We start from the raw sequence: 17074 nt of genomic DNA, 5'->3' as shown, positions 1-17074 counted from the left end.
ATTAAAATTGACTTCTCTTGCTATGTTTATTCTCTTTTTTTTTTTTTTTAAAACTAAAATGGATGGAACACCCCAAACTTAGTTGCAAGTATATATATATATATTTTTTTTTTTCTTTGCTGATTTTTTTTTATATGTTAAAAAGGAATTTATTACTATATTATACTTATATATAACAAGAGAAAGTTAATTAAAAATGCATACTAATATACCTTGTGAGCTAATTCCCCCACCCCAAACTTACAACCCAACATTGTCCCCAATGTGGCTAAAAGTATAATCTTGAATTAGCTCGCCACAAATTACACTCACCGCACTCACCCCAAACTTAATGTGAAACTTGGCTCTTGACAAGTGAGCAATTAAGTTAGGACATATGTGGAAATGCAATTTAGGATGGATGTGATATGTGTGATCGGGTTGCACAACAAAACGAGGCTAACGGCTCAAACTTGGGTGACTAGGGAAAAATTGATTGATAGGGAGAGTTAGAAAGGCTCAAACGTCCAAGGAAGGCCTAAATCATTTCTAAGGGACAAATCTAACTAGGATTTCGCTTCAAGGAGATGCACTAACCAATTCTAGATGCTAACATTACATGTGAAATAATCGTATGAGAAAGGCAAAGCATGGTGGAATAAATACAAGTATAAACTAGTGAGGAGAGATTAAGGGAAACATCCATAATATCCAACAATGCAGCATGATAAGGCAACAAGGAAAAGTAGGCAGCAACAATAATGGAATGGGCGGAAAGTATCATCATCGAGCAGAACACTAGGCCACCGAAAAACTAAAAAAAAACTCTCAATGCCAAACTAACAAACACATAAACAACATAGAATAAAAGTTCCAAGCACAAAAGACAACACACAACGAGCACAATACAATCTAAAAACAAACAACACAAAACAGGAAAATATAAAATAGCTTAGGTATGAGAAAAACTCCCTCTACTCGGAGTCCTCGTGGGGCTCCTCTGTGTTCGAAGCTGATGGGCCTCCCCACGGGTCTAGAACATGCTGAGGGAAGTCCGGGAACTTGGGATCAAAACGGGGCGTAGTCCTCTTGAATGCACGTTCCATGACGACGTCACGCTTCTGCTCATAATCCCACATCGCGTGCAATCGACCACACATTTGTTGTTGCACTTGCTCAAAGCGAGCAAAGCGATCTACGGGAGGCTCCGTGGCTGAGGACGTCGCTGGGGTAGGCGTTGTTTTCGGGGCTCGAGGTGGACCAAAATTGATAGGCCCCCGAGGATTCAAGGCGCCTTCTTCCTTCCATATGGGCACACCTGCCTTGCGGCAAAGAGCAGTGATGGTAGCAGGGAGGAATAACTTCCCCTTCCCCCTGTGTGCACAATCAGCAATCTCTTGGGCAAGGACAGCCCCGACGTCAACATCCCAGCCCATTCTAAGGCAGTAGAGCATCCAGGCGCGGTCTCTGCTGACGGTCGAATCATGTGAAGTGGGGCAGAGGGCAGTTTGCACGAATGTATACCAACATTTCAATTCGTGCTCCAAATCAGTGCGTCGAAATCGAAGATTTCCATAATTATCAAAACTCCATTCAGATCCTGGCTTAGCGAGCATCGGCATCATGTCACCCACAGTCTCGTCGCTCACCTGCCCTTTTTGCGCGGAGTATTGGCACTCGACAGAGCTTAACCCAAACAGGTCGTTGATTGCTGCAGCTGAAAATGAGACTGGGACTTCACGCACCACCACTACAGTGGGCCATTCTTGGGATAGGAAGTTGGCGTAAAATTCCTTGACAACTTCCATGACCGCCTGCTCTCTTTGTTGGACAAAAAGTCCCCAATCTCGCTTATGAATCGTTGCACTGACCCATTCGGGCAACTCATCAATATCCTCAATATCGGCTACTAATCCACGCTCCATATAAAATTCCCGATTGTCCACCTTCTCGTGATACTTTGTCTCAGCTGCCGCGCAATGAAACTTAGGAATTTCATGCAGTGATTTCTTTTTATTCTTGTTGGCGGTCTTCTTAACTTTGGGCATTTTCTTTTCTTTTCACTTGCACACTACCCCAACACAATGAAATTTTTTTTTTTTTTGTCTTACTCACTGCTGCCCCTAAACACAATAAGATCTCTTACAATGTACTTCACTGTCCCTAACCCAATCTTGTTCAAAAACCACTACTATTGCCAACCCACACCACACCAAGTAGAATTTTTGACACCTTACACACAATCCATGTAGTACTTGGCCATGATACTTCCTCTGTGCAACTCACTCAATGCCCAATTGATCCAACACCACTACTATGTTCAAACTTGAAATATTTCCAACACTACCACAAAGTCCAAGTCAACACCATTTCACTAATTATCACCTTCATACAAACACGGCAGAGTACAGTGAAGCATTCAAAACCACACTAAAAAAAATTCCAAATTACAACCCCAATTTCACAATCACTACTTTTCTCAAATTTACCAATCTTTCTCAGCCCAATATTCAAAAATTCCACCAAATTCCCAATTCAAATCTTCCAAATCAAAATTATCACACGACTGCTACCACACTTAAATCACAATGACAATCTCAAGCACCATTTAATAGAACACTAGCAGTTCAACTACATCCACCAATTATGCACTTTAATCCAAAATAATTTTCAAATTAAATCACCAAATCAATATTCAAGTTTATGGCACCCACCAATCTGTCCAACACTACAACAAACTCCATAACACCCAAATGATCACAACAAACAACCTCTGGTTCAAAATCACAACAATTTATACTGTCACTCCAGAAAGATTGCAAACCACACCCTCAATTTTGAACTACACCATTTCAAAATATCAACTTTCACATCAAAGCACTACACCACCAATTATACTACTTCAGCAAAACCAAATGCAATTTTATCCAAAACAAACATCCACCAATACTCACTCGGCAGCAGGAATTTGTTCAAATACAAATTAAAAGTTAAAAACAGCAATCTTGACAAACCAGGGAGTTCGTTTGTGTGCAATGTAGCGTTCGGCTGTTGCAGGTGGTGGTGATTCTGATGCGTGTAGGGTACTCGAGTCGTGTGCTTTGAGTGAAGTTCACTGGTGATGGGTCGAATGGGTGATAGCCGAATGGAGGTTTGGTTCACAGTGGCTGGGTCGAGCTTGGCGTGTTGTCGTATTGTTGGTTCGAGCTTGATGTCGAACTGGGTTGATTGGGCGAAAAGTGTGACTGGAACTTGGTGCGGGCAGTGTGATGGTGTGGTTCGAAAAGCTTGGAGCTGGGCGATGTGGTGAGCTGATGGTGCGATGTGATGGTGAGGTCGTGGTGCAGTTCGAAGTTTCGAGCTTGGAAGTGGCTCGGCTGGGTCGAGTGACTGGAGGCTAGGCTCGGGCAGTGATGGTGCGGGTTGGGTGAAGGAAGAAGATGATCTTGGCTGGTTCGGCTGTTCAAGAGAAATGAAGAAGATGATCTTGAATGTGGTAGGGTTGAGGGTGGGCTGACCAAAGAATTGGGCTGGTCAAACTAGCTGGGGCCCAGTTGACCAAAGAATTTGGCCCAAAACTGATTTAAATAATGTGAAGTGGGGTCTTTGTATCTCCAAAAATTACTTGGGCTCACTCAATTCAACACTAAAGTACAACCTCAAATAATTTGTCTGAACAATAATAGACCTATCCAATGATTGAATCATGAACAACATGACAATCACATGTTTTTTCTGACAGACCATTCACTTTATTTTTTTTCAAACCCCAGTTCATTTGATCAGCCTAATACCAAAACACTTCTTGCTAAGCTGTTGCTATAGCAACTGAACAGCAACCTGACACCCCAAACTTAGTGCTTTTGCCCAAATCAAAATTTCTTCATTCCACAGCCTTTTTCACTTGATTCTCTGCACAAAGAAAAGAAAATTTTCAATTTCACCATGACAATTATTTATAGCTAATTATAATATATAAAGAAATAATTTTTTTTTTCTTTTCTATATTTTTTTTTCTTTTGCTTTTCTTTTTCAATTTCAATTTTTTTTCAATTCAATCTGGTTCTTTTTTTTTTCTCTTTTTTTTTTTTTTTGCTTTTTTTTTTCTTGGGGTGCCTTTATTGAATTTTTTCTTCTCTTTTTTTTTTTTTTCTCTTTTCATTCTCTTTTTTTTTTTTGTTTTTCAATGCAATCTCTTTTTTTTTTTTTTTCTTTTGGCACCCCCGAACTACAAACATCAAGCATCCTTCAAGGAAATAGAGGCCTTTTCTCGGTTGACCTCTCCACTCCCAAACTTCACTCCTTGGCCTTTCACTAAGAATTTTCTTCTTGAAAGTGCTTCACGAAGTTCCACCACCCCATCGGGGTATACTCTCACCACCAAGAAAGATCCATCACACCTTGAATCTAGTCGTCCATGAGTAGCCTTCGTTAAAGAGTTGGAAAAATTCACTTGTTGCCCAACTTCAAACATTTGAGACCGAAATTTTCTACTAAGCTTCTTTTTCTTTCTCTTCTTTTTGGGTGGTTTTTTAGAGTCAAATGATGCTTTGTCTTTGCTTTCTTGTGCCTCGTGATCCTTAGCAATTTCTTTAAGGAGAATCTTCTTTCTCACCTTCTTACTAACTTTGAATTTGGACTCCTCAACCATGTTAGGATCCATATCTCCAATTGCTAAGCATTCTCCTATTGCATCCGGGGCACGTATGGGATGGAAAACCTTGAATGTGGCTTGCTCATCTTGAGCTCTCATGGTGAGCTCTCCTTTTTCAACATCTATCAAAGTCCTTCCCGTGGCAAGAAATGGCCTCCCTAAAATGATTGGAACTTCCCTATCTTCCTCATAGTCAAGAATAATGAAGTCCGCCGGAAAGATGAACTTATCTACTTGTACCAAAACATCTTCAATTTTTCCATCCGGATGAGTCATGGAACGATCCGCTAGTTGCAAAGTGACGGTGGTTGGCCTTGCTTCTCCAATTCCCAACTTCTTGAAAATAGACATGGGCATGAGATTAATAGTAGCTCCCAAATCACAAAGAGCTCTTCCAACATCCCGTCCCCCAATAGAAATTGGAATTGTGAAGCTGCCCGGATCTTTCAATTTAGGTGGAATTTTGTTCTTCAACATAGCGCTACAGCCCTCGGTCAAAGAGACCGTTTCAAACTCGCCAAACCTCCTTTTCTTTGTCAAAATATCTTTTAAGAACTTGACATAATTTGGCATTTGCTCTAGTGCTTCTACCAAGGGAATATTGATATGGAGTTGTTTCAACACATCCAAAAACTTCCTGAATTGCCCATCTTGCTGCTGTTTCCGAAATCTTTGAGGAAATGGAAGGGGTGGTTTAGCACTAGAACATACTGGTGCGGATTGCTGACTGTCAGGTTGCTGACCCGATGCTGTATCAACTGGTCTGGTATCAGCAATTTCCTGGGCAGTTTTTTTACTCAATTTTTCGTCGTTTTGGATTGAAGTGGGCTCCCCACTACCCTTTATTTCCTCCTCAGAATTTTTCAGATTCTTGCCACTCCTTAGCTGAATGCCGTTGCATTGTTCCTTCCCATCCCTCCTTGGATTTTCCGTGTCGCTAGGCAAAGAACCTTGCGGCCTAGCTTTTAATTCATTGGCCAAATGTCCAAGTTGCAACTCTAAGTTTCGAAGAGAGGCAGCTTGACTTTGTATCACCGCATCATTTTTGGCCATATAATCCCGCATTAGACTTTCCAAAGAACTTGGTTGGGCATTTTGAGCATGTTGTGAATGTCGGGGTTGTTGTGAAAAACCCGGTGGATATGCTTGTCTTCCTTGGGCTGGTGCGGTGCTTGAGCTTGCTCCTTGACCTCCCCAAGACAAATTAGGATGATTCTTCCAAGATTGATTGTAAGAGTTTGAGAATGCCCCATTGTTTCTATTAAAATTCTGATTTCCCATGTAACAAACGGACTCCGGATTAGATGGACACTTCTCAAACGCATGCCCTTCTCCACAAAACACACATGAGACATCATCACTTTGAATGGCAGCAGCTGGTTGAATATTTTTAGCGTTCCCAATACTCAAATTCTTCAAAACATTCGTCATGGAAGCCATTTGAGCTGTCAAAGCTGTTATTGCATCTACCTCAAGGACCCCCGCCACTTTTCTACTTGTTGGAGCTCTAGTGTTGGACCATTGGTAGTTGTTACTTGCAATGGTCTCCAAAATCTCAAATGCTTCATTGTAAGACTTCGACAAAATAGCACCATTGGCCGATGCATCTAACACCATTCGAGAAGCTGCATTCAAGCCATTATAAAAAGTCTCCATCTGAATACAATGTGGAATGCCATGATGTGGACACTTTCGCAAAAGTTCCTTAAACCTCTCCCACGCATCACTTGTGGACTCATCTTCAAGTTGCTGAAAAGACATGATCTCACTTCTGAATTTTGCATTTCTAGTAGGAGGAAAGTATTTCCTCAGAAACTTCTCAGCAAGGTCATTCCAATTGGTCACAGAATCAGGCGGCAAAGTGTTGAGCCATGATCTAGCTCGGTCTCGTAGTGAGAATGGGAATAGCTTCAACCTTAACACCTCTTCACTTACTCCTTGGATCTTGAAAGAATCACTCACCTCCAAGAATGAACGGAGATGGAGGTGAGGATCTTCAGTTGGCATCCCGCTGAATTGCCCCACGGTTTGGAGCATTTGAAACATCACTGGCTTGAGCTCAAACTGCGGTGCTTGTATTTCAGGCCTCACAATGCCTGGATTGAGCTCATTAAACATGGGGGCTGCATACTCCCTTATAGCCCTTGCTCGATCATCTGCCAATATGATGGGATGATACAAAGTCAAGCTGCCATTATAAAGCAATAGAAGATTTCCAAATACCTATTCTTGTAATTTTTTTTCTGCTTAAAACACATAAAAACAACAACATAAGTCCATCTAACACTTACTAACACACACACTTCCATTTATTACAAAGACACAACAAACTAAACACAATTACATAATATAGACATTAATTGCTCCACAATTCACTTTAAAATTCAAGCTTAAAGATATAAAAATAACTCTAAATCTTAGAGTTATCAGTGTGGGTTGATAGATATGGATATGGTGGGATACTCGTATACATGGGAAAGAGGTAAGAGGACTCAAAATTAGATTGAAATAAGATTGGATAGAGCCTTAATCTCTGCATCTTGGTTAGATTTCTTCCCTAATTTTGTATTATTGAATTTGGAAGTTCTCACATCAAATCATTGTCCAATCTTACTTGATCCTAATAACCATCCTGTAACACCCTAACTAGCATAGGCGTATTACGTGATTTTTAAACATACTGTGCAGCTCGTTGCTAATCAAGGAGGTTTATGGAAATCGTGATTAATTTAAATTTTTGCTTTTTAATTAAACTTATAAAATATTTATACAAAATACTCGGGATCCCGATTACAAAACATTTACAAAAGTTCACTGAATATACAAAATACTTGTCGCCTAACGACTAATTACAAAAATAGCCTTGCTGTCCCGAGGATCGTACGCTCCAGGCCTAACCTCCCTGACATGTACAATCTTCACCGGCTCGCTCTCACGGTCCATCAGCCTTGGCCTTGCCCTTACCTACACATAAACATAGCACTGTGAGTCGACAGACTCAGTAAGAAAAGCATAATCAAATATCATACATAAATCCCGAGTTATGATCAGACGCCCATACCCCTGACCATAACCCTAACTGTCGTGTCCCACACGATACTGAGTCCTGAACGTTCATAAGACGGTACTATTGACAAGTAACAGCCTATACTCGGTACACTGGTCATACTCCAGCTGCTAGTCATACTCTAGCCTGTACCGATGTGTTACAGTATCAGCCTATACTCGGCACACTGGTCATACTCCAGCTGCTAGTCATACTCTAGCCTGTGCCGATGTGATACATCAAATAGTACAGAACCACCAACCCTAGTATCAGCCTATACTTGGCACACTGGTCATACTCCAGCTGCTAGTCATACTCTAGCCTGTGCCGATGTGATACAGTGTCAGCCTATACTCGGTACACTGGTCATACTCCAGTCACTAGTCATACTCTAGCCTGTACCGATGTGACACAGTCGGATGGTTCGAAGCCAACATACATATCTAATGTAATCTAACAGGCTTCCTACATGCACGCTAAACATGTAATATATATGCGTACTGTTATACTAATCTTACCTCAATTACGAATTCAGGTGTGCCGGTCAACCTGACTGGAACGAACTGTGCGGCGATTTACAGGCTCCTAAACCATAACAATCACAACACTATAAGTGATACGCTAAATCACTTCCCGGGGACTTAAACTAGGAACTAAAAGTTTCCCTATCGATAAAAAGCATGGCAATACCCCAAATAACATAAAAAGGAGAAAATCTAGGGTTCCTGAAAATTTCCCAACCGGCAGACCGGTTGCACAACCGGAATTCCGGTTCTGGAAATTCCTGAACCCCCATCCGGAATTCCGGATGTACAACCGGAATTCTGGTTCCTCGCAGACCACTTTCAAAAATTCATAACTCATTCAATTCAAACCCAATTTAACCCAAACCTTCCAGACCTGTTCTAAACATCCCATAGAACATTTCTAAAGCAACAAAACAGTCCAGATTACACAGAATTAAAAATCACCATTAAAGCTCCAAGCTTTGAGTTCAAAACTCAAACTTGGTTAAACAACCCTATCATGCATCAAACCTTGATCACATATTCAAGCATATAAAAACTGCAGAAACCAAACCCTAACTCATGCAACAACTACAGCCACCAATTTCTCAACTTTCACTTTGAAAACCATAGTTTTGAACTAAAAATTCCACAACTCTAACAACCTAACTATCATGCATCACAAGCAGCTTAATTAACCTCAATTAATCATACTTAAACCTCTGCAAACAACTACAAAATCACAGCAACAACAACAACTTAAACTGAGCATGCAAACATCATCTTTTCATCAAAAATTCTTCAAGAAACTAAAAGGAAGAGCTACAAGGATCTTACCAACAACTTGAGGTCAAAATCTATGCTAAAACCAGCTTGAGAACCAAGGAAAACACCACTTTTTCTTGCTGCTCAAAGGGCCGAAATAGAGAGGAAAAGAGAGAGAGCTTTTTGAGAATTTTCTAATTTTTCTAAGTTTGGAGAAATGGAAATAAATGCAACATAACTCTTTTACTTCAGCCAACAAATAACATAGTAAAACACATATTCCCCAATTATTAAGTCCACTAAAGGACAAAATAACAATGGGGCAAAATGACCAATTTGCCCCTCCATGCTAAAATAACATAAATACCACTAAAGGGGTATTTTGGGAAATTCTAAATTCCCGGCCAATCCTGACATTCCCAATGTCTAATAAACCGTCCCACAATACTAACATACTAAGTTGTGATTTTACTGAGCCAAACACCGAGTTCCATGTTACTGGCACCGGAAATGCAAAATTATGAAAATCAGTAAATGACATAAAATGCATTTCAGAATTCAATAATAACAGTATAAATAATTATTTAAATATCTATAAATAATTTTCATAATTAAACATGATTAACTGCTAATTTCCAAATTAAACTAAGCGGTCTTTACACATCCAGTTGTGGTTCATACTCCAAAATTCAACTTCGAAAATACTTGGTTACGTGAGCTGATGTGCAAGCAGCTGGTAGCAGATTTGTGGGCTCAGACTCATCATCAACCATTGGGGGAGAGGATTGCCCACTACGTCAATATACTCGCTGGTTGGGATGAGTAAATTACATGCAATTTCAATTTCAAATAAAGCAATGTAAGAAAATTGTCAAAGCACTAAGAGGAAGAGAGGATGTGGAGTCAACTGCTAAATACCAAGAGGAAAAGAAGAAACTTTATGAGGTGTTATCTCAGAAAGAGATTTTTTGGAAGCAACGGGCAAAGCAAATGTGGTTGAAAGAACGCGATCAAAACACAAAATATTTTCACCCTGTTGCTAAAACAAGAAGACGCACCAATCATATTAGCAGCCTTTGCAATGAAGCTGATCAAAAAGTCACTTAGAAAAACAATTTACAAGAGTTAATGATTAGTTATTTTGATAACTTGTTTCAAGCTTCAGATACAAGTTGGGATCATGTTGTTCATTGTATTCGGCCCTCTATTACAGCAGATCAAAATATGGAGTTATTAGAGGCGGTTGAGGAGGATGAAGTCACGAATGCTTTATTCCAAATGCATTCGGATAAGTCCCTCGGCCCTGACAGTATGAGTCAGGGTTTCTTTCAAAAAAATTGGAGTATTGTGGGAAAAGATATTATTAATTTAGTAAGAGATTTTTTTTTGATTCAGCTGTTTTCGAAGAGCATCTCACAGATACCAACATTGTTTTGATCCGAAAGAAGAAAAATCTTGTCACTATGGCTGATCTTAGACCCATTTCCTTGTGTAATGTGTTGTATAAGATTGTGTCAAAGGTCCTTGCCAACAGATTGAAAAAAATTCTTGACCAAGTGATTTTTGAAACTCAAAGCGCCTTCATCCTAGGGTGTCTAATTACAGATAATCTCATGATTTCTTACGAGGGATGCACTACCTGAAGAGGAAAAGAACTGGGAAGAATGGTTGTATGGCGATTAAGCTCAACATGAGTAAAGCATACGACAGAGTTGAGTGGCGATCTCTTAAAGCTATGCTTCACAAAATGGAATTTGCAGACAAAGTTGTTTCTTTATTTATGGCCTGTATTGCTACAGCTCGTAATAGAATATTACACTCAGGGAAGGAATTTGGCAATATAGTTCCAAGTCGCGGTATACTTGGTCATAATTTGTGCTAAGGGATATTTTCGCTTTAAAAGGATTATGAGAATAGCCGTCTCCTCAGGGGTGTTCGAGTTGCTCATGGTGCACCAGTAATAAATCATACATTTTTTTTTGCAGATGACAACTACATCTTCTGCAAGGCTGATGAAAGAGAGGCGGGTCATGTGTTGGAATCGCTCAAAATATTTGAAAAAGCTTCTGGGCAATAGATAAAATTTGATAAGTCATCTATTTTGTATAGTCACAATACTACAGTGGAAGTTCAGGATGAAATCTGTGGGCTATTGGGTATTCATGAAGCAGATGATAACACTACTTATTTGGGGTTGCCTAATATTGTTGGAAGGAAAAAAATAGTAATATTAGGCTTTCTTAAAGATAAGATGCACCAGCGTGTGCAAAGTTAGGAAGAAAAACCATTGTCAAAGTCTGGAAAAGAAATCCTCATCAAGACAGTAGCACAAGCACTTCCTAATTATGCCATGAATGTATTCTTGCTCCCGTTAGAAACTTGCAAAGATGTGGAAAAAATATTGTGTCAATTTTGGTGGTGTTCCTCGTCAAAAAGAATAAAATTATCCACTGGATGAGTTGGGAAACGCTATGTCATCCAAAAACAAAAAGGTGGTATGGGGTTTCGTAATATGCATGACTTCAACGTAGCTATTCTTGGTAAGCAAGGGTGGAGATTAATGACGAAACCTGATGCTTTGGTCAGTAGAGTGTACAAAGCCAAGTATTATCCACATGATTCTTTCTTGTCTACCGAGCTTGGAGGTAATCCAAGATTCATATGGAAAAGCATTTTTGAGTCCCAACATCTCATCAAGAAAGGTGCAGTGCTTTAGATTGGGCTTGGAAATACAGTTTAGGTGCTACGTGATCCTTGGCTTCCTATTGAGGTCGATCCTTATATCCATACAGTCAATGAATCCTTGATTGATGTTACAGTATCAAGCCTCATGGTTTCAGACCAATTTCAATGGGATCTTGAGCTACTACATGATATTTTTGTTGGAATATTTATTTTACTAGGATCTTAGATCTACTCACAAGTATGTTGTTTAAACACCCTAAATATGAACTTTCTAAAACGATAAATTAAACACATATAAAGTTAAGAAAACCTTTCATTGATGCAGCGGAATTAATGTCTCCTTCCACTCAGATCTCTAACCCTTGTATCCTTTCTGTAGCAGAGTATAATCAAGATCTGAGCCCGAATGTCCTTCTTCTTCAAGTTTGATCCTTCACAGTCTTGCAATCTATGATTGAGTTACTGCTTGCTGTGTGTGGGCACTTACTCTCTCACTAGGGTCACGAAATTGATGAAGGAGAAAAGAGGAAGGGATTTCGGCCAGGTATAGAAAGTGGGGAAGGCTCAGTTTTTCTGAAGAGAGAAATTTCTGTCAGAAGATGATATTCAAAGATGTTGTATTTGACTGAGCCATCACTTTCTATTTATAGGCAACTACTAGGTTTAGGTTAGGAATTATTTGGCATTAAAATAATGAAAATATTAATTTGAAATCCCACATTAAGTGGCCGGCCATGGTGTTGTATTGGGCCCCACTTGATTTTGCAGTTTTATCAAATTTTATCTCTATTTTCTCAAAAACGCCAATTTTCCAATTCTAACCTTTTAAATACCAAAAATAATTATTTAATAACTAAAATACATTATTAAATAATATTGTCATTTAATTTAATTATTAATTAGACATATAAAGTCCATTAATAAATAAATAAACCTAGAAACTCTTTTCTTTACAATTTCACCCCTGCTTAGTGAAAATTCATAAAATTAGACATAGTCTAACTTTAGAATTATAATTGATCAATCACGAATCAATTAATGAGTCTTACAAGCAGAATGTTCTCAACTAGAATGGGGACCATGGATCTATATGCTGAGCTTCCAATAAGTGAACCAAATTTACCAAGTAAATTCCTACTTATTAATTCTTCGTTGAATCCACTCTTAGAACTTAGAATTGCACTCTCAGACTTATATAGAGCATATTGTATGTTCCACGATATCAATATACTATCTCATTTAACCATTGTTATAATCTTATTGTGATTTAAAGATCCTCTATATAGATGATCTACATCGAGATGGGATTTCTTTACCGTTCTCACCCCTCAATGTATTTTGCCCCTTAAAACACTTAGCTACCTGTAAATGGTGTTTAGTGATCTAATAATTAGTCAGTTAAACAAGAGCTCATCCATTTACTTCTATTTGCTAAGCTCGAAGGGAATCATCACTTGACTTCTATACACCAGTAGAAGCTATAGATTCCATATTTATGTTCAGCACTCCCACTCAATCATACTATCATGTTCCCAAAATATACGTATCACCCTGACCCAAAAGTAGGCTTAACTAATAAATCAAAGAACATGAATAGCACTCTTGAGTTGAGCCTAAGCATATCAGGATTTAGATTCTTTTAATCTTAAGATCAACTACTGATATTGACTTGGAAAGATATGTATAACGGTAAGTTTGTAATATCTTAACTTAGTTGCAATATCGGTCCAGTCCAATGTATACTCCATACATTCGAAACTAGTATACTTTACTAATGTCCTGGAAAGAACATAACACTTACTCCAAGTGTAAGTACACATCATCGCTGATTATCACATTAGTGTAAATCCAATAACAACGATGAAACGAGGGACCAAGTCTTTTGATTCATATGATCACAATCACATTCCACTGTGTTGACGATACTGTAATTGTGAATAAACATATGATCTGGATTTAACTGATTTTGTGTGTATGAATGTAATAAACATATCAAACATATTAAACCATTAGCATGTAAAATTCATGCAAACATCAATCACTTCAAATTTCTTATATTGATAACTAATTAGATTGTAAAGAGTTTTATTTAGGGCATAAAACCCAACAAACTCCCACTTGCACTAATATAAAACAAACTGTGCAAATAGGTCAATCTGATGTCTTGATCATTAGATCAAGTGTAGTATATTTGAATCCACCCAAACTCCTGGAAACTAGTTCATAAAAACTCTTATGAAACATCCTTTACTATATGCTTTACTCATCAAGGGATACTGAAATCTTTACTGTTTTAAAAGTACATCTGAATTAACAGAAGACATATCTCTCATATTTTAAAATATGTAATTGAGATAATACAGTGTAGACTTATCTTCAGTGATATAACTTTCTTGGATTTCGAATACACAAAGTTATAATTCTTCTCTGGTAGAGCTTGAATTATTATACAACAATTCCTCCACCCCCAAAGTAAGCACCATCTCATAGAAATTTCGAAATTGGATGGTGAGATACAAGGACAACTGATACACAGTTCGTTAATATCTAACATATAGATCACTTTCATAAATCCTTCTTGAATATCTTCTAATGTTCCTTATTTGATTACATCTCAGATAGCTCCCACTCAATAGCAGATGTCTGGTTAAATAATACTTTTAACCTCTGATTGTTTGGAGAGTTACCTAATTGTGACTTTTGTATTAGTCTAAAACTTTAAGTTAAGACTAAGTCATCAACATAGCAGACTAGTATTTTGAAGTAAAAAATACATGCCAGAGATAAAGTAATCAAAATTAAGATACCATGAAATTTCATGAGGATTAAGAATTCATAGTTCAAGTCATTCGAATAGACTGAACTAGAGTTCTTTATCTTATTTTCATAATTCTGATAAGCTATTCCTATCCATGTGAATGGTTAGATTTGCTTTTCAGTAGTGTTCTTAAGTACCTATCACAAGTATCAACCTAATGAAGATGGGTATAGAATTTTAAAATTCTCCCACTCAGTTAAGGTAGTGTGAAACTTTAACAAAGAACTTTCAAAGGTATCAAACTTTTACTTACAACAGTAAAAACGAAATGGAACATACAATCAAGATCAAGAATTTATATTGACAATAGCTAACTCATTATATTACTTCCATGTTTAAAGAAGATATGTGTTACATAGGGAATTGTGGAATGGACTCCACCCCTAAGAATATACATATAGGGTACTATGGATAACCTCCACCCCTAAGTATATAGAGATTATGATCCACCCCTAAAGGTTGTAAAGATCATGGTTCTCTTAGTGTGATAGAGTTTATGTGGAGTTGAATACTATCCAGAGTTCATTAGATATAAAAGATCATTGAACTGCATAGTTTTCTTAACTTTTCTCCACCCCTATCAGATCAAAAGATCCTTTTATTAAACAAATTCTTAATAATTGTATGAGAATTAACAATTATTGATAAACATAGAAATAATTTCTAGTGTTTATTTAATATAACTCTATGAAGAGTTGTAAATATTATAGAATTTGCATCAATAATAAAAACACTTACACATACAAATATATAAATATAATGTGGTAATAGTTGATGAAGATAAAATAAATGAAGCTCAATCTCATAATTTGCAATGGTAATTTCGAAAATAAAGAATACTTTATTAATAATAAAATAAAAAATGTATTGCAACAATATGAGAAAAACAGGGATAAATATCCCTAACTAAAATTTGAAATCCAAATTGTCTTTAAACTAAAACAATTAATTCAAAAAATAAATTGAAGAGCTTCATCTTCATCTGGACGATTTCACCCTTGGTCCAGCTTGCTGATCCAACTCATCTGAGTTCAAGTAGCTTGGCCTATAAGAAGAAGAAAACAAATAAACAAAGTTAGTCCAGAATCATAAATCCAATTGGATAATAATTCACTAAAACTCTTAAAGTTTATAGATGGAAATACCTTGTTTCTTTGCAAGAAGTTTAGGACACTGGGGTTTCCAATGACCTTTTTCATTGCAATAGAAACACTTTCCTTTAATTGTAGCATCACCAGAAGGAACAGCCTTTTTATTCTTCATGGCTTTTGTTCGCTTCTTGGTGTTCTTCCACTTTTTCTTCGATTTGGGCTTTGAAGCAGAGGCAACATTTGCTTCAGGTTTCATCGTCCCATTACCATTCCCAGGATTATGAGGTTTGCTCCCTTTCTTCTTGGGTCCTCCAATCAAATTTTCATAAGTTTGAAGGTCATTGACTAATTCATGAAAGTCAATTTCCTTCTTATTCATGACATAATTTGAAGTGTATGGTAGAAATCTTTGAGTCGTGCTATTCAAGATAAGACTTACTTGAGTAGCACTGTCCATTTCAGCACCATGATCCTGGGCATCTTGGAAATAACTTGACATGAGGAGAACATGGTCACGCACGTTTTGATGAGGTTCCATCCGTGCATTAATGTACTTCTTAGTCGCGTCAAAGCGTGACTGAAGTGATGCCTTACCGAATAGCTCATTTAACTTCGTCATAACTTCAGCAGCCTTCTCGGTTTTAGAAAACCGAGTTTTGAGGGTGTCAACCATGCTAGAAAGCATAAAGTATAGAGCTTTGTCATTTGCTTTCTGCCAACGCTCATACTTTTCTTTCACAGCTTTGGATGCATTGTCCCCAGGCACTTCAGGTGACGGCTCAGTTAAAACAAACAAGGCACTTTCTCCTATGAGAGCAATATTAATGTTCTCATTCCACTTATTAAAGTTAGATCCATTCAGCTTGTTTTCAGTCAACAGTGATAACATGGGATTCATTTTGATAATACAGGATACTACAAAATAATAGAAATCAACAAATAGAAATTAATAATGGTTTAACACAAAAATCAATTCAGAAATTATAAGCACATAGCAAGTAGGAATGATATGAGAAAATACTTAAAAATTCAATCCTAAATAATTTCCAAGGTATTTCAATAAACTGATATCAGTGTCCCGTTTAGGCGAGAGTCAAAGCTACCATCCATTGAATAGAGTTGTCAGCTCATCTAAAATGTTAAACATTCTAGCAACCTTTTATTCGATCAAGATTGGAATCCAGCGTTGTCCCGTTTAGGCGAGAGTCAAGGCTATTCTATCTCATGAGCTTCTACCATTGTTTCGCAATCTGCAAGTCAAATATGGTCGCCACCATTAGGGTGATCTATACCATATAAAACACTTACAAACCACTTATCATGCGAGATTAAACGGTGCGAAATTGCTAATGAACGTTCCTCCATTAGGGAGGATTACTCACTAAAACAAACGCGGTGTAAAACCCACAATGGAGATCGAATATCTTAATAATAATAAAGCTCATTCTTTAAAATGTATTTTCTTTATTATTCTAATAAATAAATTCTCATTAAATTCGAAATTAAGAATTAAAATTCAAAAATAAGAAT

General features: G+C 37.6%; 1 protein-coding gene and 1 non-coding gene across 2 annotated transcripts; both read left to right on the top strand.

Annotated features, from left to right (window-relative positions):
* The first annotated feature begins 6305 nt into the window (after positions 1 to 6305).
* On the top strand, positions 6306 to 6412 carry LOC133029390 (small nucleolar RNA R71). Its single transcript, XR_009683514.1, has one exon. It is a non-coding gene; the product is annotated as a small nucleolar RNA R71 (small nucleolar RNA).
* A 3259-nt stretch (positions 6413 to 9671) lies between these two features.
* LOC115696351 (uncharacterized) lies at positions 9672 to 11027 on the top strand. Its single transcript, XM_030623255.2, has 5 exons — positions 9672 to 9762; positions 10116 to 10259; positions 10346 to 10470; positions 10596 to 10806; positions 10936 to 11027. The coding sequence occupies exons 1-5, from the start codon at positions 9672 to 9674 to the stop codon at positions 11025 to 11027; spliced, it is 663 nt and encodes a 220-aa protein (XP_030479115.2).
* The last annotated feature ends 6047 nt before the right edge of the window (positions 11028 to 17074 follow it).

Source organism: Cannabis sativa, chromosome 7 (genome assembly GCF_029168945.1).
Source record: "Cannabis sativa cultivar Pink pepper isolate KNU-18-1 chromosome 7, ASM2916894v1, whole genome shotgun sequence".
In the NCBI taxonomy this organism is placed as follows: domain Eukaryota; kingdom Viridiplantae; phylum Streptophyta; class Magnoliopsida; order Rosales; family Cannabaceae; genus Cannabis; species Cannabis sativa.
The sequence above is the reverse complement of the archived record's forward strand: the minus strand, read 5'-3'. Positions and strand labels throughout refer to the sequence as shown.

Excerpts from the sequence above, each read along its gene's own strand:
- LOC115696351 (XM_030623255.2), top strand. The coding sequence starts at position 9,672 with ATGTGCAAGCAGCTGGTAGCAGATTTGTGGGCTCAGACTCATCATCAA. Across the intron at positions 10,260-10,345 it reads TAAGTCCCTCGGCCCTGACA|CTGTTTTCGAAGAGCATCTC; the intron begins GTATGAGTCAGG and ends TTTTTGATTCAG. Across the intron at positions 10,471-10,595 it reads TGTATAAGATTGTGTCAAAG|AGGAAAAGAACTGGGAAGAA; the intron begins GTCCTTGCCAAC and ends CACTACCTGAAG.